The sequence below is a fragment of the Mustela nigripes genome, chromosome 6 (assembly GCF_022355385.1).
Source record: "Mustela nigripes isolate SB6536 chromosome 6, MUSNIG.SB6536, whole genome shotgun sequence".
Lineage (NCBI taxonomy): Eukaryota > Metazoa > Chordata > Mammalia > Carnivora > Mustelidae > Mustela > Mustela nigripes.
In genome coordinates this window covers 105,902,434-105,929,960 of record NC_081562.1, presented here as the reverse complement: position 1 = coordinate 105,929,960, position 27,527 = coordinate 105,902,434, and the positions used below count along the sequence as shown (strand labels likewise).

The following is a 27,527-nucleotide window of genomic DNA, read 5'->3' as shown; positions in this document are numbered from 1 at the left end:
CAAACCATCTAGAAAATTAGCTGTTCGAGGAGCTGAGGCTCAGTCTTCATGTTGCCTAATGCCTGACCCTCACATCTAGGCAAAACCTTCCTCCTTACGGGTGAATTACCCATCAATCTTATGTAAAACCAGGAATTAAATTACTTAGTGTTTTGCTGTAAATACAGTGCAGGGATTCCAGAATGATAACTACCAAGAATTTTAGCAAGCAAGAAGGGCTCAGGTGGCCCTTCTCAGCTTCCCCACATTTCTTCCAGAGCTAGGAAGGCTGTCATGGCTAGCCAACTAGAGCACAAGGACCTCCAGTAAAAAGGCACCGTCCACATTCTGCAGCATCTCAGCCACAGTGATTTTTTTTTTTACAGCTTCCTTGCCTCAAGTGCCTCCCCATCTCCCCTCCAGAATTGACCAGAAACATCCATTCCTGCATGCATGGGTGTGTAGGAGCTTGCACGCACACCCCCACACACCCACCCGCAGACACGCACGCACACACTCAAGTCCTCCCAAGATACATGTGACCAGTGTCAGTGGGGTCTGGCTATGCGTCAGAGCCCGTTTTAAGACGGAAATGACTATTTTCTTCCACCGTCTCGGGATCGTGTGGCTCTCTGCCCAAGCAGGAGGTTTCTTTTTTGATAAAGGACTGCAGCTGATGTCTTGCTAGCTTCTAGAACTCCAGTGGGTGACAAAGCTGAAGGGAGACACCAGGCAGGGAGGAATAAACGCGGTAAGTTTTGTTTTTCACCTTTGCCGAGCATAGAGAGCAGCTGACCAGGAACTGAATTCTCCAGATTAGGGTTTCGAATCCAAATCCTTGGGAGACTTTCATTAGAGTGCCTTTATGAACAGAGGGCTGCCCTCACCTTAAGCCTGGGACTGCTTTCTTACCCTCCTATTGAAATGGAGGCAGTCAGACATAACTTCCTCCTAATTTTATCTTGAAGACAAGATAGCTAAGTGAGTATTACCTTACTCTTATTTGTAACACATCTGTAGGTTTCCCCCTACTAGTTCTGGGCAGAGGAGGGAGGTGGAACATCCCAGGACAAACTAGTTCTGCTCTGGGCCAGAATGCCCTTTCCCCTCAATAGAAAGGATTCCTAGGATGGCTAGGATTTCTTGCTCAAGGCATTATATCCAATGCAGTGATCCTTCAGTAAGATGACGTGTCGATCACAATATATTTCATGTTCTAGAAAAATCCTGCACAGGGCAGCCAGATGCCTCTCTCCCTGCAGCTCAACCTGACCAGCAAAGGAGCCCCTCAGGGCCTTTTTAAAGATTTTGACAGTTGCCCTAGCTCGACCCCAGACCAACTGGATGCAAATTGCTGATGTTGGAGACTAGGACTCTGCATTTTTGCAGTGTGGTTTCTGAGCAGATGCTCACTGTCCTGGGTGGGTCTTCAGATTTTCCAGCCACATTCCTACAGACTACTGGTCACATCACAGACAACTGCCAGCTCACCAGGGCTTAACACGCATGTAACCGTAACTTCATGCCAATCTATTTGGACGAGTCAATCTTTCCTGGTGGTCAGCGGTTGCAACAGTCACACTGGTGTTTGAACACATGACTTGCTCCCTAGGTCAGAAAGAAAATATTTAATGTTTACTCCATCCCCTCACCATGACTCTGTAGGAAGATCTCAACCTAACGGAGGTCATACTTCTCCTTTCGTGAACGTGAAATTCACTTTCTTTGGACCAGTCACTCATGGCTAATTTCCTGAAGTTTCTAAAGAGGAACTGGATTTTGGCTCTTGAGCACTTGGAGCACCTGACATAAGGTAACCCTCCAGGAGGGCAGGAGTGCCAGCCAGTGTCCCAAACCCTTATGGTTATTGGTGGATCTGCATGACCAAGTTCATTTGGCTGAATGCCAGCTAATGAAATCAAGGACGTGGTTTGGATCTTTTATAGGCCAGTTGAGTTCATCACTTTCTTTCATGAACTGTTTATCTCGAAAATGTCAGCCAAAGGATTCTGAGTATTAGCGTGAGGAATAGGGTGAAACAACCCGAGGCCTGAGGTTCTTTGGTGACAAGTCAGGAGGCTCTTCTCTAGGCCCTAAAGACACAAGTGGTACACATGAACCTGCTTCTGATTCAGACAGAATCTCTTTGAGATTTTTTTGCAATATAATTTGCTCATTATAACCCAAGTGGACTCCTGAATTCCATTATTTCTCCAGAATTAAAACTTCTCTGGAACGAAACCGGTGTCTTTATGGGGTGACTCCCTGGGTCCCCTGTAGGCTGGTCACTCTTGTGCACCTGGACCCATGTGTCCCAGGAACTACTTCCTCCCTTTCTAGAATGTAACATCTCCCTTCGTGGGTCATCCTCTGTCTTCTTCTTTCTCCTGGCTCCAGATTCTGGAGTCTGAGACTGGACATGGCAACAGAGACAAGGTTGCAGAGAGGGTCCCATTACCTGTGTTCTACCAAGGACCCAGCGAACAAACCAGGAGTGGCCGGGGGTGGGGTGGAATGGGAGTAGGATGAGAGAAGAAGGGAAGGTCAACATGACGTTTAAACTGAAATCTCTGAATTCCTTTGTTCCTAAGAGTAATAGTAATAGCTAGCATTTATGAGGATTTAAGTTTGGGCTGGTCCTTGGGGAGAGTGCTTAACTGCTTTCCCTTATTCAATTCTCCTATTACTCTGTCTCTGTCTCCAACCACCAGACTAGAGCCCTGCAAAGTTTCCATTTCCTTACCCTCTTCCACATGCACACACCATGTACCAGGGCTCCAAGGATCAGATCAAAAAGAAAAGGAGACTCATGAAAGATGACTGTGTGTCCAAAGAAGGAAAGGGAGAGAAACTCCAGTGAAGGGTCTTTAATGTCAGAGAGAAACTGTACATCTGGGGCAGAGATGAAAAGAGCATGCCGGCCAGCCGAGCCTGACCTGGCCACACATCCTGTCGCTCAGGGAGCCTCCCCCGGGGTGGAGGAAGTGACAGCAGCAGCATCGCGTTTCCTCTCCCTGTGGGAACACAGTGCAACATTCACTCGGTCCAGTTACACTCCTGGCTCTCTGCGGCTCAGGCACAAACATTCAGTTCATCTCTCTCCCAACATGTCAGGCCAATCGAACCCCTTTCCCCTCGGTGTGGGAACGGGTGGCAGGACCTCGTGAACTGTGGAGGGTGGGTGATTCTCGCTAGACAGACAGGCCTGGGATTCTGCGGAGGTGCAGGTCCCTCTGTGGTCACCTGTCAGGGATGACATCAGACCTCAGCTCATTCCCGTTAACTGTGGATTCTGCCAGGACATGCCCGAGTGAAAGGGTAAGAAAACACCTGCCCTCTTCCGGAACCAGTCAGTATTCCGGACAAGACCCTGAAGATGGGAGGGTGTAAGCAGAGTTCCTGCCGCCTTGCACAGGGTCTCCTGGCCCAGTGACAGGGGTCACAGGGTGGTCATCCAGCCGGCAAAGGCTCCAGACTTCCAGACAAAATCATCTTCTCCATCCAACCGCCACTTGTTTCCTGAAGGCCATGGTGGATACACAGTGACTAGTCCCATGTCCCTACATCCTGAGAGTCCCCGCAAGAGGGAGCAGAGGAGAGCCCCCGGCCCCACACCCACTGGGAGTAGAGAACCAAGCACAGCGCAATCCTCAAACACCTCCAGCGTTTCTTAAATAAGCTTCTCCTTTCCATTTTCTTCTCTTAATTATTTATCATCCATCCCTTTATTTATACAAATATAAAATAGATTTATATAGATTTATATAATATAAACTTTGTGAGGCAGATTGGCGAAGCGGCCGGAAGAGCACCCCCGCCGGCTATTTACAGACGTACTGGTCGACGACCTCCGTGCACTTCTTGCACTTGACGTAGCAGCACCAGTGGAACTTGCAGTGGCAACGCTCCGTCTGCACGCTCTTGAACTGGTCGTAGCCGCGGCCGCAGCACATGAGCTCGCAGCCGTCCATGCCCTCTGACGTCTTGTTGCACAGGCGGCCCTGCGTGCCCAGCGAGCCCGTGGTCTCGTTGCGCAGGCAGTAGTCCGGGCTGGGGTCCACGTAGACCAGGTCCTCCGCGGTGGGCTGGTTGAAGCGGCTGTTGACCAGCTCTAGCTTGCCTTTGCGGGTGATGCGCATGGCGGCCGCGCTGTCGTACTTCTCCTTCAGCTGGTCCCCCACCTTTCGGAACTCGGCCAGCTGCAGCCAGCACGTCTTGAGGCTGCAGGAGCCCGAGACGCCGTGGCATTTGCAGGCCACGTCCGCCATCTTGTACACAGCCTGAGGGGGGGCAGAAAGAAGGCGATCAGGAGGAGGAGCGGGGGTAGGGGGGTGAGGAGGTGGGGATGGTAGGAGGGTGGCTGGGGGCACCCAGAGGCCAAACACGGAAGGGGCTGGGAGGGGCAGAAGAGTTGTTTCTCAAATGTACAGAAAGATCTTTCCAGGAAGCTTGATTACCCAGATAAAAAGCAGATAAAAGGAGCACCGAAAAACGCGGGGGAGGCAATGTCCATGTCTGATCGGCTCCAAGGACCATGGCATTTGGTGCCCTTGCCCTTCCTACTTTGTTCATGTCTTATTACTTCAATTTGTTATGATACATGTGTCATTTTCACAATCGGAGGGAAAAAGGGATATTTCTATCTTGAACCAAGCCTCAAACAAACAAATACAAACCAACAAACCGTGTCCAGATGTTGCATGAGATGGAGTACAGTCAGGGGCTACAATAAAAAATCCAGCTGTACTACCAGCCTGTGACAGAAACTGCATGGTGGTGACTGGCCAAAAGCTGTCCGTGACTGCGCCAAATCCCCTAAGAACTTAACGGCCCTCTTTTCTGTGTTAACATTTGGCCATTAACTCCCCGGAGTCACAGGGACCTCAGCGCAGACCACACGGGGCTGTTGAACAAGACCATTTCCTTGTGCCCAGCACCCCCTGGAGAGGCTGAGCAGGGAAGAAGAAGAGTGGAGCCCTGGGCCGGGCAAGAGTGGGTCGCTGGGCCCACCAACAGGGGTGATTCATCTGAAAACAAACCCTTCTTGAAGCCACTGAACCACAACAACGTGGAGTGGATTTGAACTTGGGTTATCCCAAATCAAAATTTTTTTAAAAAAGCAAGAGTCAACCAGAATGCTGCTTACAAAGTGCTTTTCAATGAAAAGCACCCTGATGCATTGTGTCCGACGGCCCTGGCAGCAGGCCCGGGCGTACAGATGGTGGGATAAAAATGCAAGCCCGCTGCAGAACATTTTCTTATGCCACAGCCATTGTCACCGACTGAGTCGGGACTCCTTTTTCAAGGGCTTCTCTTGGTTTTCTTTTCAAGAGTCCCCAGATTGTGTCTTTATTCAGCACTGTGCAGACACCACTGCAGGTGCAAGAAATAGCTTCACCATCATTAGCTCATATCACTATTGTCAAAACTCTTCCTAATTTTTTTTTTTTTTTTTTCTGGTGTGGAATTATCCCTACTGTTGTGTGCTGGAGAAACTGAAGCTCTAGAGAGGCTCAATATTCTGTTCAGGGCCACCCAGAAGGGAGTCAGAATGACTAGCCCTTTTGCACTCCAGTCTTGAGGCTTAAAAACGGCTTAGGGGAAAGAAGGATGGAGGCTCCTCCCCAAGGTTAAAGGCACCAGTACTGGGCTGGCAGCTCCAGGCCCACGGCATAAAGGAACCAACACTCCATTCCAATAGGCACTTCAAAGACGGGGTCTGCAATTACCCTGTTCTGGCACAAATCCCCCCCAGTCTGAGCTGGGGCCTGACATTCCTCTGGAAATGGTCCTTGGTTTAGAGAGGGAGGTCAGGCATCTGGTGCTGCTGGAAGCAGGAAACATTAAGGGCCTAAAACTGTGTACCCTGCCACTAAGTGACCAAGGGGACAGGATAAGCATCTCTATTGGGAGCCAACAATTAGGGAGATTTGAGGAAGGAGAGCTAAAGAGGACACCACAGAGGAAAAACAGGAGCTTTTGTAAAACAAATCGGAGAGGAAAGAGTGTCACGGAGGGATCTTCAGTAAGGAGACATTCATTCCACCCCGCCTCTATGAAGGACACTGTAACAGTCATATTCTTTTTTTTTTTTTTTTTTTTAACAGTCATATTCTTAAATATTTACTCTTGATCATGTAGAGAAGCTCCTCTGACAGGAGAAGGCAGAAAAATAAATCCCAATTTTTAGCCTTTCCTGCCAACTGGAAAAGCAATAAAAGCAAAATTTAAAAACATTTTCTTAGTTCTGCATCTTGCCTCCTGACAAAGCCCTAAGTCCCTCTTCTGCGCTGTCTAATGGTGTGACTGAGCTTTGTAACTGATAGGAATGTCATGAGGATTAGACAGCTTTTATCTGGAAAATGCTTAAGCCCTTGAGTGACAAGGCAGTATCAACCAACCCTCTGGCCATCAATGTCTAAAATGGGGTTACTAGAGCCTCTCAAAGGCCAAGAGAAATTTCCTGCAAAGTATGCTCCAGATTTACTCTGTGGCCAAGATGTCAGATCCTAGATATTCCATTAGGGGGAAAAAAAAAAATGGCTGGGGCGCCTGACTGGCTCAGTCGGTGGAGCGTGCGACCCTTGATCTCGGGGCCGGGAGTTTGAGCCTCGTGTTGGGTGCAGAGATGACTTAAAAATAAAACCTTTAACTGGTTGTAAAATACAAATCCAGGGAATTTTCAATTCCTGCCCCCATTTTCGTCTTTCCTACGGAATTTTTTTGTGTAGGTGTGAGGAGGTGGGAGGTGAGCACCTGGGCCTCAGATGGTGATTGATGGCGGAGGCCTGCTTCTTGGAGAGCGGATAAAAAATAAAGAGGGACAGGAATTCCCAACCTGGTGCAGACAGAAGCAAAGGGAGAGATAAAGGCTGTGGAAGAGGTGTGGAGACTGGGGGAAGGGGGCCCAAAGGCAGGGAGACAGACAGAGGAAGACGGGGAAGGTGTGTAAGTGAGAAACAAGGCAGATGGAAGGAAGGTTGGCCAAGATAAGGGCCAGAACAAACAAACAAACAATTAAGGGCAATAAAACGAGGAGCCAGCAGAAGTGAGGTCAAGACTGTGACTGAAATGGAGCCCAGATTAGGATGAAGGCCTAGTCACCTCAGCATCTGCCACAACGCCCCAAGGAGAGCTCAGAGCAGAGACAGGAAACAGCCTTCCATGAATTTGACCTCTTCCTAGGTGGCACCGTGGGACCTTTGCTCTGATTTGCACGCGCCCACCCACCCACCCGCGTAAAGCACAGTGAGAGTGCTGCCAAGAGCCATAAACGGAATCCCTGTAGCTGAGGGAGCTATAGCCAGTGGGAGGAGGCGAAGGAGGCCGTACCTCAAAAGGTAGCAATTAACCTCCCTCAGTTCAGAAGCAGAGACTACTCATGATGGGGGATGGGAAGGATTTTAGGGAATAGGTGGTATTTGAACCGGGATCTTAAAAAATGGATAGAGTTTGGGCAGTCGGGAGATAAAGTGAAGATCTTAACCTTTTTTTTTTTTTTTTTTTTTAACCAGGCTCTCACACGGTTAGATCCCCAAAGCCTGGCATGCAGGCTGCCAAACAGAGAGTAAGTCATGGGGGAAAGAAGTGGCCCCACAGATGTCCTCAGAGTGGAAGGTCATCTAAGACAGTGCTGTTCTCTGTGCCCTGGTTCGAACCAGAGCAACAACCAGAACTCACGACCCCATGGATTCACACTACCCCTCACACACACCTCTAGCCTTTGGAGATGGGCTCTGAAAGGAAGGCTCTGGGCAAATGAACTCTAATTTCAATGGGACATCCCACTACTGATGAGACAAGTTTCCACAAGCGTGCCACATTCTACCAACCCAACATGACAGGTCCCCAGTCCATGAGAAGCTGTTTCAATTCCATTTATTTGGTACGTGTTCCTAAGAAACAGAAGTCGATTTTTTAAAAATTGGTAAATACTTTTTTAGAAATATATCCATATCCTGTCACTGAATCACCAACATGAACTTTCTGAATTGATTTCTTCCCAGGAAACCGCTAGTCTCTTTGTTTCTCATTAGTTCTTTGGTCTCGCGACAGTATCTTGCCTGGGCCCCAGAGCCAGCTGGCTTGACACAGACCCGAAGGAAGACAACACGCCCAGAAAGAAGTCTGTGTGGTTTCCTGAGAGGTCTGTGCCCCCCACCCCTGGCCCTGAGCCGGGAGTGACTCGTACCACCCAGCACTCAGACCTCATGCCTCTCTGTAGAGGAGACCCTGAGGCACCCACCTGCCTCCTGCACGGCCCTCTGGTGTCGAAGTGTGTCTGCCATTAGCGTGGACGCGTGCTTTAGGATCAGGCCTCTGGATGGGCACGACACCAGCTCTTAAATGTCAACTCTGCTTTCCCCTGTGTCTCTCACAAATCATAAACCCTAGGCTGGGTCTCATGGCCTCAACTTCCAACTGTCCTATCTGCTTGACAAGAACTCTACTTTGAGCGCCTGAAATCTGATGACAAGTCTGCTCCTAAGGGCTCTAGGGACAACCATCCTGGGGAGAAATTAACGAGGTTTATAAAAATGACAGGGGCACGTGCCCAGCTGGGGAATGGAGCCTTGTGAAATGGATCGGGTCGGCAATGTGGGCTATCTCTCATGCTCTTTTTCTCTCTCAAATAAATAAATGAAATCTTAAAAAAAAAAAAAAAAAAAAAAGTAGGCATCCCATAATCCTGGAGGTAAGATTCCCTGTGTCAGGACGACCCCCTTCCTCATGGCCAGGCCAGGGTCCCAGCTCAGCCCAGGAGCAACGGGTTAGCTAGCGTGTGTGTGTGCACGCGTGCGCATGCATGCGTGTGAGTGTGTGCACGTGTGCGTGTGAGTGTGTGCACGTGTGCGTGTGGAGGTGGGAGAGCTCCTCTTACCCTCCGCCCCGCCTCGTTGTTCTGCAGGTTCATGAGAACCCGGCCCTGCTCCTCCGACCCCTTGGCGAAGTTCTTCTCCCGCTCACGAGCATCCACAAACTCCTTGGCAAAGCGGTAGCCGTACTCCACATTGTCCCCGCAGCCGCCCCACAGCCAGTCCCGGGGAAGGTCCTTGGGCCTCGCTGTCCGGCTGCAGCCGCAGGTGGAGAGCTCGCCCTCCCTGCAAGCCCGGCTGATGGCGTTCACCACCCCCGCAGCGCTCACTGCGTAGGTGAAGGCGGTCTCCCGGCTCCCTGCAAGAGAAGGCGGGAGAGGGGGTGAGGGATGCCAGCTCCCTAAGCAGGCCCTTTCCTTCCTTCCACCTTTCCTGGCCCCAGCACCACTGCCCCGCCTCTCACACTCCCAGGAGGGAAACAATATCAGGAGAAGCATCTTTCACATCCCATGGCTCTAGTGGTTAGGAACTCCTCTTGATAATGAGCAGAAATTTGTCTCCTCTACCCTGCGAGCTCACACACTAGAATGAATCCCTCCAGCCCCCGCCCACACTAACATCCATTCCAGGGAAGGTTACGTGGCAGGTAGATTCCGAGGAGGCAGACCTAAATGGAGGGGAGAGTGGGCATTAAGGAGTTTATGGGACATGTGGGACGAACAGAATGAGCCAGAGTAGAAATCATGGGACCAATAGCAGGAGTCTGTATCCTAGCAAAAATGCAGGTCACCATTTCTCACCACTTGATGGGCCACACATCTGTCTTTTTTATTGTTGCCATTATCTAGCTAGACAGTAGTGGAGACAAGGAGGAGAAGTGAGCCGGAATTACAATGTCCAGCATCATCCACACTGTATCGCTCTGCCTTCCCCTCCTGACTCAAGAGCACCGGGAAACCACAGCTACAGGATACTAGGCACGATCCCACTAAATGTCCAGATCACTTCCAGGAGAAACTCTGGACTGTGTTCCTCTCTACTGCTCTAGCGAACCACTTAAAACTCCTAGGATACATGTTCCACTTTAATAGAAAAGTTTATAAAAAATAATATTCAGCTTCCAGGGAAATGCAAATAAAAATCACCATGAAAGGATGCCTGGGGGCCTCAGTCAGTTGAGTGTCTGCCTTCGGCTCAGGTCATGATCCCAGAGTCCTGGGATCGAGTCCCACACTGGGCTCCTGGCTCAGCGGGGAGCCTGCTTCTTCCTCTGCCTGCTGCTCCCCCTGCTTGTACTCTCTCCAACAAATAAATAAATAAAATCTTAAAAAAAAAATCACCTGGCAAAACCCCTATACACGCACGAGGATGGCTAGAATCAAAAAGGCAACGAATAGAGTGCTTGGCTGGCTCAGTCGGTAGTGTGTGACTCCTAATCTTGGGGCTATAAACTCAAGCCCCACGACAGGTATAGAGAATACTTAAAAAAGCAAAATCTTAAAAATAAAATAAAATAGGGGCGCCTGGGTGGGTCTCAGTCAGTTAAGGGTCTGCCTTTGGCTCAGGTCATCATCCCTCAAGGTCCTGGGATCAAATCCCATATCTGGCTCCCCGCTCAGCAGGGAGTCTGTTTCTCCCTCTATGTCTTCCCCCTGCTGTGTTCTCTCTCTTTCTGTTGTGCTCTCTCTCTTACACACACACACACACACTCTCTCTCTCTCTCTCTCTTTCAAACAAATAAATAAAATCTTTAAAAAAAAAAATAAAAGAAGTAGACAACCCTGTCTTGGTGAAGATGGAATCAGTCTACAGTCCTCATCTGGTCTAGGAGGATCTCTCACTTTGCCCTCCTTCTTGATCATCTAGGCGGGACACAGTCAAGCTTGCCACCAGACCAGACTGGGCAGGTCAGTTTTTCTCAAGGAACCAGGGGTCAACTTCTGGTCAGATGTGGACTAAGAGCAGGACAAGAAAAACCCAGATGAGGCAGTAAGTCATAGTCATGATTCAGCCATCGGGACCCACATCTGAGTCAGGGCTGATCCGTGGCCAGAGACCAGGGCTCTATCTAATCTAGGGTAGTTAGACTAGGAGAATGAGCAACCAGGATGCTAGGGTGACCAACAGGCTTGAAGGGAGGAGGGCCTATTGCCCTCTGTGAGGGAGCCATGCCTGAAAAATCTTCCCAAGATGGCGTCTCAACCCCCTGACCGGGCATCCTGGGACAGGGAGGAGCCTGGATCTGTAGCCTACATCCCTCCCACGGGGATTCTTCCTTTACACTGCGTTCCTTCAGGGAAGCTGGCTGGGTTTTCAAGGCAACCCAGCCCATCATCTTTTTAATGACTTTAATCACCAGAACGTTCTTTCTTATAGTCAGTTGGAAAACGCCTCCCTGTAACTTCCACCCACTGGAGCTCTGCTGTCTAATCCCTTCCCATTTGACAGCCTTTCAGCATTTGAAAACAACTGATAGGCCTTTTATGTGTTGTCTTTTCCAGGCTACATATGTCTGATTTCTTCCTCAGTGCTCTAGCAAACACACTTTTCCAAGCTGAATCATGCCTCTCAGAACTGCCTTTCAAAATAATATGCCTGCATCTGAGCAAAATAGTGCAGACACTATGGGCTCTGAAGGTCCTGCCCTACCGTGTCCTCAGGTGGATTAGGGTCCTGGCAAGGGCTCTGCCTCTTTTGGTTGGGGCAACTGGGTCCTTTGGGAAGTACAGACTAGTAGTGCTACTCTCAGCCAGCAAGACATAATGCAGGGCTTCGGAATGGGCAGCAAGGTGGGGGGGCTTCTCTGTAGGAGAAACAACTCAGAATGGAAACCTGAACCACCTCAAGGATAAAGGCTAATTAATCCGCAGCCATGTTGCTGCTAGAGACTTGGCATCGTTTCCCTACCAGGAGGCAGCAGGACACGAGCACCCCTTCTCTCTGTTCCTCAGTAGTTCAACCCAGCTGCCAGGAAGGTGCCCAGATGCACCCCCACCAAGGCTGAGCAACGTGCCCCTGGCTCCCTCCAAGCTGCTCTGCTGCCCTCTGGTGGTGGACCCTTGCAGCAGCTTCAAAGAAGGGAGGACTTTCTTGGCAGTCATATAGGAGAGCCCTGAGGGAGGATTCCCCAAGAGGCACCCTGGGCCCAAGGGCATAAATGGAGAATAGCTTCCCAGGTAGCATAAGTCTGCAGGGAAGCTACAAAGAGAAACTGTGAAAATAAGGCAAGCAGTCAGTTCCGTTCATAACAGAATAGGGTCCAGGGAGAATGAGAGGTTAGGCTTGCACAAGTCATTTCCCCAAGCCAGTCTGCACCCAGTGGCACTTCCATTCCTGCTAACTCCTTCCTTTCCTCAAGTGAAGCTCACTTTTTGGCCCTTACTCAAATAAAATTACACACAAAAAGGATCTAGCTGATGTCAGGCACACATTAGGTCTCTGAAAAGTGATTTCTGGATGCCTCTCTCTAAACCTGTGGTCCTCCTGCTGTCCACACCCAGAACCCAGTGCCAGGAGTGCTGCTAAGACTTTACTGGATACTAAGTGTATTTGAAAAGAATCAATAAATTATAACAGTTCCGAATCAACCCCAAGTCCATTCCTTTAGGAAAGCTGCCGAGTAAGACTGTGGCAGGAACACGTGAGCCCTCTTGTCTAGACCTTGAGTCTAGAGGAAGGACGAGGGCAGCAAGGTTCAAAGCATACTCTCCTCCACCCCCCCACCTCCGCCCCGTCCTCACTTGTCAATATGGGTAGGGGAAAGAGGTCAGGAGGGAGGGGCCTTCCTCATACCTTGCTTGCTGCTAAAATCATTCTTCTTTGAGGGGAAAAGCCCAGCCCCAGATAACTCCCAAATGTCCTCCTTCCTTGGAGGGGAAATTCTTTTGGAGAAGGAAGACAGGAGAATACAGTGCCCTAACACCTTCTTTCTATGGCCCTGGGGATCAGACCCAATAGAATAGGGCCGGATTTCTCAATTTCTTGCCAGGGAGGGGAGGATTGCATTTCAAAAGGACCTTAAAACAATTAGACCCCAAATCACACCTCCATCTAAGCAATAGGGCAGCCAGAGAGTCCGAGAGTGGGGGAGAGGGGAAGGGACAGGACTCCAGGAAGAGGTGGCCTCTCATCTTTCTTCTGGATGTGTTCCCTTCCCCCACATTCACACACATCCCTTTGGAATGAAAAAGTCAGGACTGGATCTGGGTCAGGTTAATGACAGCTATCATCAGTTTGGCCCAAAGTTTCTCTCTCTCGCTCAGGGTCCAAGAGGCAGAGGCAAAATTCATCTCGACTTTCAGAGCTGCGATTTTCGGTTCTCTACCCAGTGCTGTCAAAGCCCTTCCCCTGTCTGACCCCCGCCCACCTGTGCTGAGACAAAGCTCTGCTGTCTCTGCTACCTTACTGGAGTGAGCCGCCAGCGGACTGCCCCAGATAGGGTGAAGCTGGGAGCAGAGGGCTCACAGGCGCTAGCAGGGTGGGGACCGACATCCCATCTGAGACTCTGCTTCCTGTGTGCATCTCCCACTCCCCTTGCACACCACTTCCTAGCCTCGGAGAACTCACCTAGACACTCGTGGGGGCTCTCTGTGCCAGGCCAGGGAGGTGAGCCCGGCTCCTGTAGCCAGCCACGTGTTGGTGGTGGGCTCTTACCTATCTGCATGACTCTCCCAAAGACGGACGCGTTGTCCACTGTGCTACAGTTCCACCGCCGCTGGCGAAATTGGTACTGGCACTCCTTGATGCCCGTCTTGGCTCCCTCCCCGATGTAGGCCATGTGCTCCTGGTACAGTTGGCACAGCTTCCTCTGGCCAGGGGAGAGCCCAGGAAGCTGGCTGCACACGGGCTGGGCACCGATGATAAACATCTCAGGTCTCTGCACCGGGTTCATAGCTAATGACCTACAGCGGAGATCCAGAAAGGGGACGGAAGGCCCAGGGGTGAGCCTAGGCTTGCGTGCAGCCTGAAATCATTCACTCGACACATTTAGCAAGGGTTTTCCTTCTGTGTGCAAGGCCCTGTACTAAGAGTGTGGAAAAGAAATCTGCTAAAACAGAGGCCCTGCCTTCACAGCGCTCTGTAGGAACCTGAGGCACAAATGCGGATGATATGGGAGAGGTCAAGGGCCAAAGCTAGACTTGAGCTTCTGGCTCCATGGTGATCAGACAGAGAATGAGCTCTTCCAGCCAGAGAAAAGATTTTTATAAGGCAATGGCCAGAGTGTGAAGGGGGTCTTAAAGGATGGGGGACAGGCAGAGAAGGGCGACAGAGCGGGCGGAGGACATTCATTCCAGGCAGAGGACAGAAACAGCCACGCCTCCACAGGAGAGCACATGACTTATTCCGGGAGTGCCGGTGACACACTCACTCTAACCCAAGTGCAGGGTGTGATGGAAAGCAGTGAATTCATTCAAGTAATACTGCCCTTACGCCTGGCAAACAGAAGCCAATTTACATACATTACAACCCACAAATCCCCTAAGCCACTCTATCCATTCAGGGGCTCTCGCTTCAGCTCATCCTCTACCAGAAACAGAAAGGTGGTCAGTTAGAGGAGAAGACGGTAGAGGTACCTCTGAGACCAATGTAAGGGGGCCCAGACTCGGCAAGATAGGTGGGGAGGGCTGGCCATTTCCAGGTTGACTTGGCCATGACAATAGTCTTAAAAATACAAAAGAAGGCCACGCACAATGGTCCTGCAAATCTCTCATCGGTCATCAGACTTATCAAATAGGAATTCTACTCTCCCTGTACCCACCGGGGAAAAAAAAGAAATCCATGTTCTTACTGATCCAATAGCAAAGCAAGAGCTATTTCTAACAATCCATGGGGACAGAGGAAGGTCCCAAAAAGGGGGAAAGCGGACAGGATCAGAGGAAAAATCCAAATGCACTAATCCTTTATCCTTGCTGAACCTTTAGCTCTGGGGGCTTGTGAGAGAAAAGGCTGTCCTAGTTTTCCTGGGATAAAAGCGGTCCTTAGGAGTCCTATGAATAAAGGAACGAACACAACCCACAGTGGCCCTTCTCCACATTTAATTACCAAAGAGGCGTAGGTTGTAGAGAAGGGCCTCAGCCTCTCTCACTCACCACCAGGAGCTGGCTTCAGCCGGAAGCTGGGCCCAGCTGGACAGCAGAGCAGCGGCGAGCAGCAACAGGCTGGGCATGGTGGGCCTGGGCCTCGGCCCTCCCCAGTGCCCTGGGAAGACCCCGGGGGTGGTTGACTTCTGAAATGGGGCTCCCTGGAGAAGAAAGAATGGAGGGAGAATCAATGTGGAGATGTAGCCAACGAGGCAGGACCTGCGGAGAGGGGGATCGGGGAAAGCACCGAGAATGAGCGGGTGGGGGGGGGGGTGTCCAATATCAAGTTCTGTTCCCCCCACAAAGAGATTCAGCCTCTTTCCATCCTCCATCTCCTACTGCTGCTCTTCTCACCAGGGGACCGCCTTTGTGTCTCTTACCCCAAACTGTGGGAACCCTACCCAGGACCCAATTCCAAAGGGAACAATGAGCTGAGAAAGGAGAAGAGAGAAAGGAAAACAAGTCATTTCCAGAACAGAGTGTGCTCAAGGTAGCTTTGAGGAAGATGCTTTGGTCGCTGTAGTGCACACCTGCCCTTCTTCCAGAACATCCAAAGAAACCACCGCACCATCCGCTCCTCCCTGTGCGTCTTACTCCAGCCCAAACTCTCCTCCAGGCACTAAGAACAGCTGGGGAGTTGGATTTGCCCACAGCCCAATAGGAGTCTTCCCTCCCCAACTGTACCCTTCCCACTCCAAGGAAGCTTCCACATCCCAGCCCTTGTTTACCAGGAACAGAGCAGACAGAAGAGTGAGGACTCTGCACTTCCTCAGGGCAACTTGTCTGAGAAATGCCATGTGTCCCCAAAGCTCCCTCGGGTGAGGTGGTCTCTTCCTAGGTGGCCTCCTTGCCCTCCTCTGCGCCGTGGCCCTCTAGGGGCAGCCAGGAGCGCTGACGGCAACGGTGAGCTCTTGGTCTGCAACCCCAGCCTCAATGGTCTGTGCCCAGGACCCATCTTCCAGAAGCAACGACCCCTTCCCCTTGTAGCTCAAGAACCTCTTTGCCTATGCTGTTTGTAACTCGCGCCCGTGTCTGTATCCCCCGAAAGAGCACCTTTTCTCCAGCCCTTCGAAACAGGCGGAAAATCCTTGCTTCTGGATCCTAGAGCAAGTCTATAAAAACACGCCCCCTCCCTCTCACCCCCACCTCGTTTCCCCCTTAGCTTCCATCCAGGGCGTGACCCCACGTCTCCAATGAGTCTTCTTCCCAGACCCCTTAACACCTCCAACCCCACACACACGCGCGCGCACACAAACTGGCACGCGCTCCCAGCCGCTCCCACCCCGTCTCACCGCGCGGCTCCCCCGGCCCTAGGACTCCAGGCTCTCCGGGAGGGGGCGGCAGGTGCTTCGGGTCATCAGCCTGGGAGATATTTTTGTCCTGGGGCCACCAAGAGAGGAAGGTGACCTGAACAGGATCCAGGAAAGCTGGGCCACAGCCTGGTTCCCACCCCCTTTTGGTTTTCCTTCTTGAGGTCTCCGCTGGGGCGGGAGCACCAACAGGCAGGTGTGCGGGGCCGGCAGGGGGCAGATCAAAGAAGAAACTTGCTCCTTCCCCTTTGTCATGCAGAGCCAGCTCGGAAATGATCCGGCCTCTAGCGCGGCCGACTAACAGCTCTCCACACCCTGCTTTCCTAACAGACCTCTCCTCCTCTAAAGGATGCCCCCTCCCCCTCAACCCTCTCCCCCCTATAAATCCTCCCCGTCCCTCAGGGCAGGAGGTCTGTGAATGCACCGACTGGAACCAAGAGAGATGGAGCAGAGATAGGGCTGGCACCAGAAGCTAATGGCTTTATGGAGGGGAGGGAACCAGGTCCAGAGCGGGGAGGACGAGAGAAGAGCTTCAAAGGGTTTGCTTGTGCAAACATCCTCAACTCCACCTACCAGTCCTTCTTGGGGACTGAGGAGTCAGAGCTGCCCCCATTCCCTGTGGTCCTCCTCCCTCCCCCACACCTGCCTCCCACCACCATGCCTCCCGCCTGCCCTCACAGACAGCCTCACACGTTGCCACTGCCAGCCAGCGAGCAGAGTTCTGTCTCCCAAAGGGTGACACTTCTTATCCCCGGGGATGCCCCCCTCACATCAGCGTCTCTCACTTCTGCCACACCTTTTCATCAAGCTCCTGTGAAACCTTTCTGGTTCTGCAGCTCCTGGGTTCAACCGAGGCCACATGGTGGTGGTGGTGGGGGACCGTTTCTGAGCCAAGGACAGGACTCCGTGCCTGCTAACGGTCACTGTGGCTTTGACTCCCCAGTGACAGGCCAGCTAGGGCCAAACTTCCCAAGAGCCGCTAATCCCTCCCCTCGGTGCCTGGCAAACATAACAGATCAGGGCTCACTGCCCAGCTGTTCCCTCCACGCTGTGCTTTCCATCAAACTTTCAGCTCATTAAAAATATATATATATTTTAAAAACTTCAAAAAGAAAAGAAAAAAGACTGCCACCCGTGTGGTGACTTCTTTCTCTGCCTTCCAGATATGCGGCACCTGGAATTGTACGACGTTCCCTCCTCCTCCCCACGACAACCCCTCAGGATACAGGCAGATGTGAGCCACCCTCGGCCTGTCACAGAGCCCAGTGGGCCAGCTCTCTGCCCTGAATGACATTCTTGGCTTCCCTTGTGCAGAGCTAGGAGGAGAAAAGCCAAGACTGGCGATTGGTTTCATCAGCAAGGGCAGCGTGGAAACTTCTGGCCTCTGCCCAGCCAGGGTGGAGGGAAGCTGGGTGGGGATGGATAGGACACGTGGAGAGCCGTGACTGCGGGTCACAGGTGAGTTTTACAGCAGGACTCAACCAAGGGAGGCTCTTCTTCACGTAGGAAGAAAGATCTAGTAAATAAGGAAAAGACAGGGAGAGAGAATTCCTTGTGCTGCCTTTTGTCCTGACTACAGATTTCCTCAGAGAAGGGTTGGGGGGCGGTGAATCCCATATCAAATACTGCAAACACAGTGAATCGTGGGGAACTCCAAGGTCTCTGTCCTTTAGGGGTAGAGGGTCAGGGGAGGGGAAGAGACCTGCAGAGGCCCAGGAGGAGCTGGGCAGACATCAGCTCTGCCCTACTTCTTCAGTCCATTATTTGTTTATTCATTAAAGCCATTCATCAGATGTGCACTGGGGGCTTCGTCTGTGGCAGTGACTGCTCTGAGGGCCAGAGTTATGGCAGTCAACGGGAGCAAGTCAATGCCTCATGTGTCAGGTCCAGTGAACACTGTAAGGAGAAGAAAAGCCAGGACAAGAACCGAGAATCGTAAATGGTGAGAGCATACATTCTTCAGGGAAAGCCAGACTCTGAACTATCTATCCAGCCCACCTCTCCTCAAACTGCTGTGGAGAGGTGACTGCCAGGGAGGTGACAGGGCGGCTGTGACCCCACATCCTGGACCCTACCATGCCATGTCCTTTACTGAGACCAAGAGGACCGGCTTTACCCCCACAACCAAAGGAGTGCCCAGCACACGCGGCAAGGGCTTTGACAAGGTCATTAGCTGTTCACAAAAGTCACCTCTGGGGGTTCAGGACAGACCTCCCCCAGAGCGTGAGAACTCAAGCAAGGTATAAGTCGCACATGATTTGGTGCCGTATCGCACACCTGTCCCGTTGCTCCAGAGAGGCATCCTCACATCTGGAAACCTACCCAGAAATAACCAGCGGCCTCCATGGGAGCCTCTTCCTAGTTACCACTGGCCAGTTCATTCTGTGTGACTCAAGGAGGAGCTATGGAACGTATTAAAAAATACATTTTGCAGGGACACCTGGGTGGCTCAGTCGTTAAGCGGCTGCCTTCAGCTCAGGTCATGATCCCAGAGACCTGGGATGGAGCCCTGCACTGGGCTCCTTGCTCAGTGGGGAGCCTGCCTCTTCCTCTCCCTCTGCCTGCTGCTCCCCCTGCTTGTGCTCTCTTTCTCTTTCTCTCTGACAAATAAATAAAATATTAAAAAAAAAAAACATTTGCAGGGCACCTAGCTGGCTCAGTGGTAAAGCACATGACTCTTGATCTCAGGGTTGTGAGTTCAAGCTGGGGTGTGGAACCTCCTTAAAAAACAGCACCTTTGCGATTTTGTTAATGTTCCTGACATAATCAGATAGACACTCTTAGCAGTCTTGGGGAAGCGAGTGGCTCCCTTTGCGACACTCTGGCTACACTGATGCCCCAGTGCCTGTCAGTGATTGGATGATTTCTGTGGGGGCAGGTGGAGGAGGAGAAGGAGGGACAGAGCCTTCTCTTCCGTCTGCCACTTCATTTCCACCACTGTAGGGAAAGAGTCTTTTATTTTTATTTTATTTTTTTTTAAGTAGGCTCCACACCCAGCATGTAGTCCAACGCCGGGCTTGAACTCATGGCCCTGAGATTAAGAGTCAGACACTTAACTGACTGAACCACCCAGGTGCCTCAAGAAAGATTCTATATGGATCTAAAAACACTTGGCAGACACCTCCTACAATGCACCCAAGTTCACTAATGGCCTTCCCTGTTTTCAGATAAGTGCCCGCCCTCATTACACCTGAACACCAGAGACGTCCTCTGTGGTTTAACCCAATGGTTCCACACCCGTTTTCGTGAAACACTGATCTCACATCATATTCCCATCTGAAGACTTACAGTGGTTCCCAGCTCTTCTATTGTCCTAAACTCCCCAGCCTGGCCTCACTTTACATCTTATTCTTCTCCTGAAATTCCCACTATGGGGTCTCTTCTCCAACCTCCCCCTGCTTCTAGAACAAGCTCTGCTTTCCCCCCAAGCCCTCATTCTGTTCCTCTTCCCAGCAATGCTTTCTAGTCTCCAACGATACTTAAAGTCCATGCTCAAGATTCACCTCCTCCATAAAACTGTCTTTGATTAATCCCACACCATGAAAATTCTTCCATTGACTTGGGATTTCCTGGGCCCTTGTGAGGACCCCATCCCACACAGGCTGCCTCGGAACTGTGCATGTTTCTTCCAGTAGATGCAACATTTTCCAAATGTACAAACCTACCTCCCCTACTTCCTCTGTATGCGCCATTGTGCCCAGTATACTAGGCAATAAGAAATTGCTCTTGGATAAGTGGTGACAGTACTTCATATTAGAGGCAACTTACTGAGCACCTTCTGCACGCACTAAGCCAAATATCTTCCAGCCAATTTTTTCATTTAATCTTCATTAAAATTCTGTGTGGTCTATGCCATTATTATCCTTCCTCTGAATATAGGGAAACTAAAGCATAAAGAGGTTAAGACACTTGCTCACACAGCAATGGAAGGGTCGGCCCCAGCTTGGAATCCAGATCTTTCTGCTCCTCCCCTGTTGGTAGTTCCCCCGTCCGTGGAACATAACACCTTCTCCACTCTGTTTCTCTTCTTTTCACCATTGCACTAAGGCTGTGACTAGTAAACTGTCAGATAATAACACCCTGATTTATAGGAAGTAGCACAAAAAGCAATGTTTATCCCCCTCCACAAAAAAAAGGCTGATTGCAAAGTTGCTAGTATAAACACACACACACACACACACACACACACACATACACACACGGTTGAACGGAAAAAGCCAGACTTTTCTCCAACCAAATGATATATGGATTGAGAATAGGTCTGGCGGCAGGCGCCTTGGTGGCCCAGTCATTAAGTGTCTGCCTTCAGTTTGGGTCATGATCCCAGGATTCTGGGATCGAGCCCCGCATCTGGCTCACTGCTCAGTGGATGCCTGCTTCTCCCTCTCCCACTCCCCCTGCTTGTGTTCCCTCTCTCACTCTCTCTCTCTGTCAAATAAATAAATAAAATCTTAAAAAAAAAAAAAAAAGGAATAGGTCTGGCTGCTTAACGCTGGAGAAATTGAAATAGAACAATAGCTTTGAGAGAGCTGGTGTTTATGTTTATGTTGGGGTAGAAAAGACAAACCAGGCCAACAGGCAAATGTGAGCTCTCAAGAAAATGGAAGGCAGGGCTGAGTGGCTCAGTTGGTTAAGCGTCTGTCTTCAGCTCCTGTCCTGTTCCTGGATTCAAGCCCAAGGTCCTTGGGCTCCCTGCTCAGCAAGGAGTCTCTACCTGTTTCTCTCCCTCTGCCCCTCCACCCAGCTCAGGTTCATTCAGCTCAGGCTCTCTCTAGCTTGCTCTCTTTCTCTCAAAAATAAATAAATAAATAAATAAAATCTTAAGAAAAAGAAAATAGAAGGCAGTCTAGGGAGGCCAGCCTCTTGTGGAGACAAAGGAGGCCTTTGGGCTTCCTGATGGCCCAGTCCATATCTTCTTATTTGGGGGTCTACTGTTAGTGCTAATTGAGATTCTGGAGATTCCAGGTCTCAGCTTTAGAAACTACCTTTGCTTCAAAGACAAGAGTAGCCGGCAGCCTCTAAAGCCATTTATTATATGATAACCTGAAAATGTCTAAGACATTGCTCCTTGCAGGGCTTGGGTCTAGCTGTGGGAAACATGAGAAACCTACTCTGAAAGGCAGGACACACAAAGTGCCTGAGGAGTCCAAGAGAACCTTCATAGGATCCTTCAAGGATGCGGGACTGGAGTAGTACCTTGAAGAACGATAGGCTTTAAGGAGGAGAAAAGGGGAAGAAGGATTTCCCAGAAAGATGTGTTTGGCCAAAGACAGAACATTTCAAGGTGCTTTGAGAAGGGTTGGAGAGAGATTGCAATAAAGAAGGACTTCAATAATTTCCAGTCCTCAGAATCATTGTTTTTCATTAAATTTACGGAGTCTCTCTGAACCCCAATACTGAATTCCCACCGAAAGCATTCAGCATCTGTCACCCAGGAAATCTTGCGTGATCTGCAGGAATGGGACCTGACGGGGATCAGTCACCTTTCTGACCATGAAATGGAAGCTGGGTGAATCTTCCCAGAGAGCCAAGGACAGCAGTTGAGATACTGATCGATCACACTCTTCCTTACAATCTTGCTTGTTCTTTGTTCTCTAAGTCTCTTCCTGGATCCAGGCCTAAAACCTTGCTGTCCGTCTTGACTCCTGCCTCTCCCTTACCCTCCACACCAAACCAATTGTCAAGTCCTCTTGACTGGGGCTCTGTAGTATTTACAAAGCGTATTCCTCACCCTCCGCCCCAAGAGCCTGTGAATGCCTCCAATGATTTGTAAGTGTCTTTTGTCTAATTCTTATCTTTGGAATGACTGAATGAATTCCTTCCACTCTCCGTCCTCTAATTTCCAGGGTAATAGCCAGCTACCAGGTTGCTCCAAGTGAGGTCTCCAGACTCGCAGTATCAGTATGGCTTGGAAGCTGATTAGATATCCGAATTCTTGAGCCCCACCCAGACCTGCTGGATTCTGCAACTGCAGCCCAGCAATTTGTTTCCAACATGCCTTCCAGGTGCTTCTGATGCACACCCCAATTTAAGAACCTCTCCCATAAAGCAGCGCATGGTGCTCTGTAAGGAATTAACAGGCTAAATCCTTCAGGTAACGTGTATCTGTGTTAATGGCAAATTTCTATCTGTCAATGCCTTAACCCAGTAGCTCCTTATCTGGGCACCCCGGAACCAAAGAACATATACAAATCAACACTATCTCTGGAAGGAATACAGACGTCCAACTACTTCCCCTCCGTGATGGTCTACGGGTATGTAGACCCTTACAATTAATAAGACACTAATTCATTTGGAAGTGTTACTGATAATTGTGGGGGCAGTTGCACAACCCCAGGAACATATTAAAAACCACTGAATGGTACACTTTATACAGGCAGATCCTATGGTACTGGAGTTATATCTCAACAAAGATGTTACATTTTATTTTTTAAGCGTTCCTGATAAAGCAGCAATTCCATCTTGCTGAAGACATCTGCCCTCGTGCACACAGGGGTGCCTGTCAAGAATAGCAGTGCTATTAAGAGCCTCAAACTGGAGGGGTGCCCAGGGGGCTGGTCAGTTAGTTGTCTGACTCTAGGTCATGATCTCAGGGTCCTGGGATTGAGCCCCAAATGGGGCTCAGTGCAGGGTCTGCTTGTTCCCCTCCCTCTGGCCCTCCCTCTACTCCTTCTTTCTCTCTCATAAATAAATAAAATCTTAAAAAAAAAAAAAAAAGATTCTCTCTCTCCCTCTGCCCCTCTCCTGCTTCGCTTACATGCACACAGTCTCTTAAAAAAAAAAAAAAAAATAGAAGCCTCAAACTAGAAACAACACACCTATCTATCAACAATGGATGGACCAATTAATGAAATATTAGGCACTGGTGAAAGTGAATGAAGCAAGTTACAAGGGAAAATATATAAACTGTGATTCCATATTGTTCAGGGATCTGTACATGGAGAAGGCAGGGAAAGATTCACAGTGACTGTCAGGAGAGTGGTTTTCTCAAGGGTGGAAAGGGGACCGTGACGAGGAAAGGACATAAGAGAATTAATCTCTGGAGTGCCAGCAATGCCCTATTTCTCAACCTCAGTAATGGATACGTGGCAGATCCCTTTTAAACAATGTACTACGTTGTGCATATGTGCTCTGGGCACTGTTCTCTATATGTTTTATTATACAACAAAACACATTTTTTAAAAAGATTTTATTTGACAGAGAGAGAGCACAAGCAAGGCAGAGCGGCAAGCAGAGGGAGAAGCAGGCTCCCCGCTGAGCAGGGAGCCTGACACGGGGTTTGATCCCCAGGTTCTAGAATCATGACTCAAGCTGAAGGCAGGCATCCCTAAAAAACATTTAAAAAAATATTTTATTTATTTGACAGAGAAAAAGTACAATCAGGCAGAGAGAAAGGGAGAAGCAGGCTCCCCACTGAGCAAGGAGCCTGATGATATGGGGCTTGATCCCAGGATCCTAGGATCATGACCTGAGCTGAAGGCAGACGCTTAACCAACTGAGCCACCCAGGCGCCCCTTTAAAATATATTTTAAAATGAGAACAAGTGGGGGCATCTGACTGACTCAGAGCACATGACTCTTGATTTCAGGGTTGTGAGTTCAAGCCCCATGTTTGGCCTACAGCTTTTAAAAAATAAATAAATAAATAAATAAATAAAATGAGAAAAAGTCTCCTTAACATCTAATGGTTTAAGGGGATCTTTATATATTTCCTCAGTGGAAAGTTTGACTATAGTCTCAGGGGCCACGTGACCTTCTGTGCGGAGGAGTTTAAAAAAGGGTCCTCATATTCAAAAAGAAACCTCTGCCTGAAATGCAGGTTGAAAAATGTAGGCTCAGAGACAACCACTTGGGATAACTATTTGAGGGCGTGTGGGGTTTCTGGGGAAGGAGGGTGTTGTTCAGCACAAACCACAGAGGGACCATGCGTGGCTTGCAAGGCCTAGATGGGCTGTACCCTTAAATGTGTACATGACATTGTACATGACCGTACCAGGGGCCAGCCCAGCGTTTTGTTTCTTTTCTTCTCCCTCCAGGAAACGAGGATCAGACAAAACCGCCTTCTGCCTGCTGCAAACCGCCCCCCCCATTTCCCCCAATTTTTGCCATTTATTCCTATAGCTAGTTGTTTCTCTCATATGGATTTTTTTCATAGAGACTTTTCTCCCTTAAAAATATTTTTAAAGTAGTGACCAAAGGTGAATGCAATTACGTACCCAAGACTGGATCAAAAAATCCCATAACCTCTTGAAGGAATCCCCAGATGCTCATCTTTCTTCTCAGCTCAATTAACATCGCCTTTCCCTGCCAGCCTTAATTATTTCTCCCAAGGGTCTCTCTCTGACTCTAGGTCTCTCTAACTCTTCCTTCCAAGCTTTTCTCAATGAATCCTCTCAGCCCTGAGGCAGAGCATTCTTTTGTGTGGTCTACTTTCCCGACAGTTGGTGGAAATAAAATTAAAGTGTTTTTTGGAGCGGGTATTCCCAGCTTCCAAAATATTACTCATCTCCCATCTAGTGTCTTCTTTGTGTTTCTCTCATTTGCAGGAGAAATAATGCCCTGAGGATGTGTGTGTGTGTGTGTGTGTGTGTGTGTGTGTAAAGGATCAGAGGGGGTAAGAGCATGAGATTTTAATCTGGCCCTCAAGAAAAATACAGAACTGCCCTTCCTTGAAGCCGTGTTTGCCATTCACAATGAGAAATTTCTCACCATCTGGGAAGTATGGGCACAAAAGAGACATAATAATCACAACACAGGGTGACAGGACACAGAAATAGATCCGGAGGCCTCCACACTAAAATCTAGTTCTTGGTGTTTCAGAGAAGAGAGATTCCCAAGTCTCCAGCTCCTAGTGCCTGGAAAAGTGTGGAAGTGGCCACTCACACCCGGTGAGAACAATCCCACACACCAGGCAAAGCAGATCCCCGAGACTCCAGGCCCTGCATAGTTCCCAGAAGTGGTACATCCCAGCGGGCCCCTCCTTGTCCGTCACACTTGGGCTGGGCGTCGGTTGGGGCAGGAGGAGCAGTCCTCCCACCCAGAAGTCTTATTCTCTTTTTTTTTTTTTTTTAAAGATTTATATTTATTTGAGAGTAGAGAGAGAGTGCAAGGGAGGAGGGCAGAAAAAGAAGCAGCCTCCTCCCCTGAGCAGGAAGCCCGACGAGGGGCTTGATCCCAGGACCCTCAGATCATGACTCGAGCTAAAGGCAGACATTTAACCCACTGAGCCACCCAGGTGCCCCGGAGGTCTTACTCCATGCAGATGATAAGAAAGAAATTTTTCCTTCTCCTAAATCCTCATAAATTAATTTCAAAAGATGCTCTAACAAAGAAGGCAGAGGGGTATGGCCACCGATCAGTGTGGTATAGGAAACTGTTCTAGAAGCATGGAGCTGTGGTTTTGGACTTTGTTTCAAGAGAGTTGGGGAGTTGACGGGAAAGCAGTCTCATTTTTCTCCAAGTAACTTTATTTCCACTGAGTCCGATTCTATGGGAAAAAATATTTTCCTGGGAGACTGCCACTCACTTCTGCAAATTCCCTGGCTTGGGTAGGGCAAATGAAACAAAGATTCTGGCTCCCCATCCTGGGCAGGGGGATGAACTCTCTATGCCAGAGGCTATTAGAATAAAAATGTGTCTTATACAGTCAAGAAAATGTGTTCTTGTTTTTGCAAACTGAAGCATATTGTAAAAAGACCTGGGGAAATCTTATTATTTAAAAAAGCAGGCTCACCAACTGGCAAACAAAATCTCTTTGGCTAACACAATGATTTTAAATTTTTGGAATATAAATGTCTTGGTGAGTGGGAGGGGGTGCACAGGCTCCCTAATTCTCCCAAATTCCTACTGTTCTCCATTGCATTTCTCCTGGCTGTTTCACACGTACATTTTGCTTGTCAAGTGCCCTAAGGCTTTTCAGTATGCCACTGTTATTTAAAGGAACTGTCATGTGTGTATTATATATTATATATGTTACATATACAATAGTCATTTTACTATAAGAATAATCATTCTGAACCATTTATAAATCTGGATTTGCACATATGGAGTTTTGAACACAATTATGCTAACTCTACTCTTTTTCTAAACAATTCTGTCATTCCATCCCAGGAGCTAAGTTTGGATGAGAACTTACTGCCTCCCCTCCTTCGAGTCTTCTTGCCATCTTGGAATCGTAGTGAAGCTGCCACCCTTAGACTTCAAACATGGGCATTTTCAACTTGGAAGGATAGGAGGATTGTTTCACTTCTATCAACAAGTGGAAGGTGAAACTTGCCGTGGAAAGAGTCGCAGAAACAGCGCTCTGGATCCAGAGGCCTTGAGCCGTGAGTGCGCGCAGACAATGGCAGTATAAAGGCTGGCTGGCTGGGCTCCAACAGCAGAGTGGGAAAGGACAGCCAGCCACTGAACTACCCCCACCCCCACCTGCGCCCAGCCGACTTGTTCATGCAGAAATGACATTTGGCTTTTTATTTGGAGGGAAACCAGTCACTCTAAGTTATGTCACTGCCCTGAGCTGCCACTCTTGTGTTTCAAGCTGACCTTCAGATGGTGTTAGGCAAGAGCTCCTAGGTCCTCAAAGGGAAAAAGTGCCAAGAGCTTTCTAATGAACAACACTGACGGAAAGCATTGGGTCCCTCTCACACGCAGCCTTATTCTCTTCCTCACCAGGTGAGAAGCCCAGCGGCCGCTTCGCTCACCTCCCCCAGCACTGAGACCATCACATCTTAGTCGCCACCACGGGGCTCCCTGCCAGCCGGCTTCAGACTGGGTTTGTGGGCCTTGCAGGTTCAGATTTGGGGAATTCAATACAACTGAGTTGGGTGGCTGCTTCAGGAAAAAGCAGGATCACCAAACTCAGGCAGGCCAGGGCACATTAAAGAGTATTTTGGTTCACTGCTGAGATTCTTTCCTTTCTTTTAGGGCTCTTTCCCCTGCCTCCTTCATGGAGCCCCAGCCCTCTTGCTCAAGGGCTCCCATTATTCAAGTTTGGTGCAATGAAGTCTACTGTAATAGAGGGAACACGTAAGCTGTTACAGGAACTTGAGTGAGGGCGGCTAACTCTGTATCCCAGGGCCTGGGACCAAGACCCCCAACACCACACCTACCAGCCAGGGAGACACACTTTTTCTATCCCAGTAACAATCCCAAGCACGGTCTTTAGAGTTATCATTGGGAAAAGGAGACAACGTAACGAAGTTGGGAGCAATTTTTCATGATTAGAATTAAATGTGTGACTAGTTTGCATTTGCTGCTCAAGGGAAAAGGAAAAAGTTCAGATCCAATGAAAAATGCCAGAAAGTAATGGAAATGAAATTCTTCCCGTGACTCCATTTCTAATCA

General features: G+C 49.5%; 1 protein-coding gene across 1 annotated transcript in view; it reads right to left on the bottom strand.

The window, feature by feature from the left end:
* Window positions 1-2,831: 2,831 nt before the first annotated feature.
* The window catches only part of WNT5B (Wnt family member 5B), a 108,138-nt gene continuing 83,442 nt past the window's right edge, over window positions 2,832-27,527 (bottom strand). Inside the window, exons 2-5 of the mRNA XM_059403893.1 lie at window positions 14,885-15,036; window positions 13,449-13,696; window positions 8,861-9,153; window positions 2,832-4,259 (exon numbers count right to left, since the gene is read on the bottom strand). Of these exons, the coding sequence (XP_059259876.1) occupies window positions 3,801-4,259; window positions 8,861-9,153; window positions 13,449-13,696; window positions 14,885-15,036 (1,152 nt within the window). The 3' untranslated portion in view covers window positions 2,832-3,800. The remainder of the gene's footprint in view (window positions 4,260-8,860; window positions 9,154-13,448; window positions 13,697-14,884; window positions 15,037-27,527) is intronic.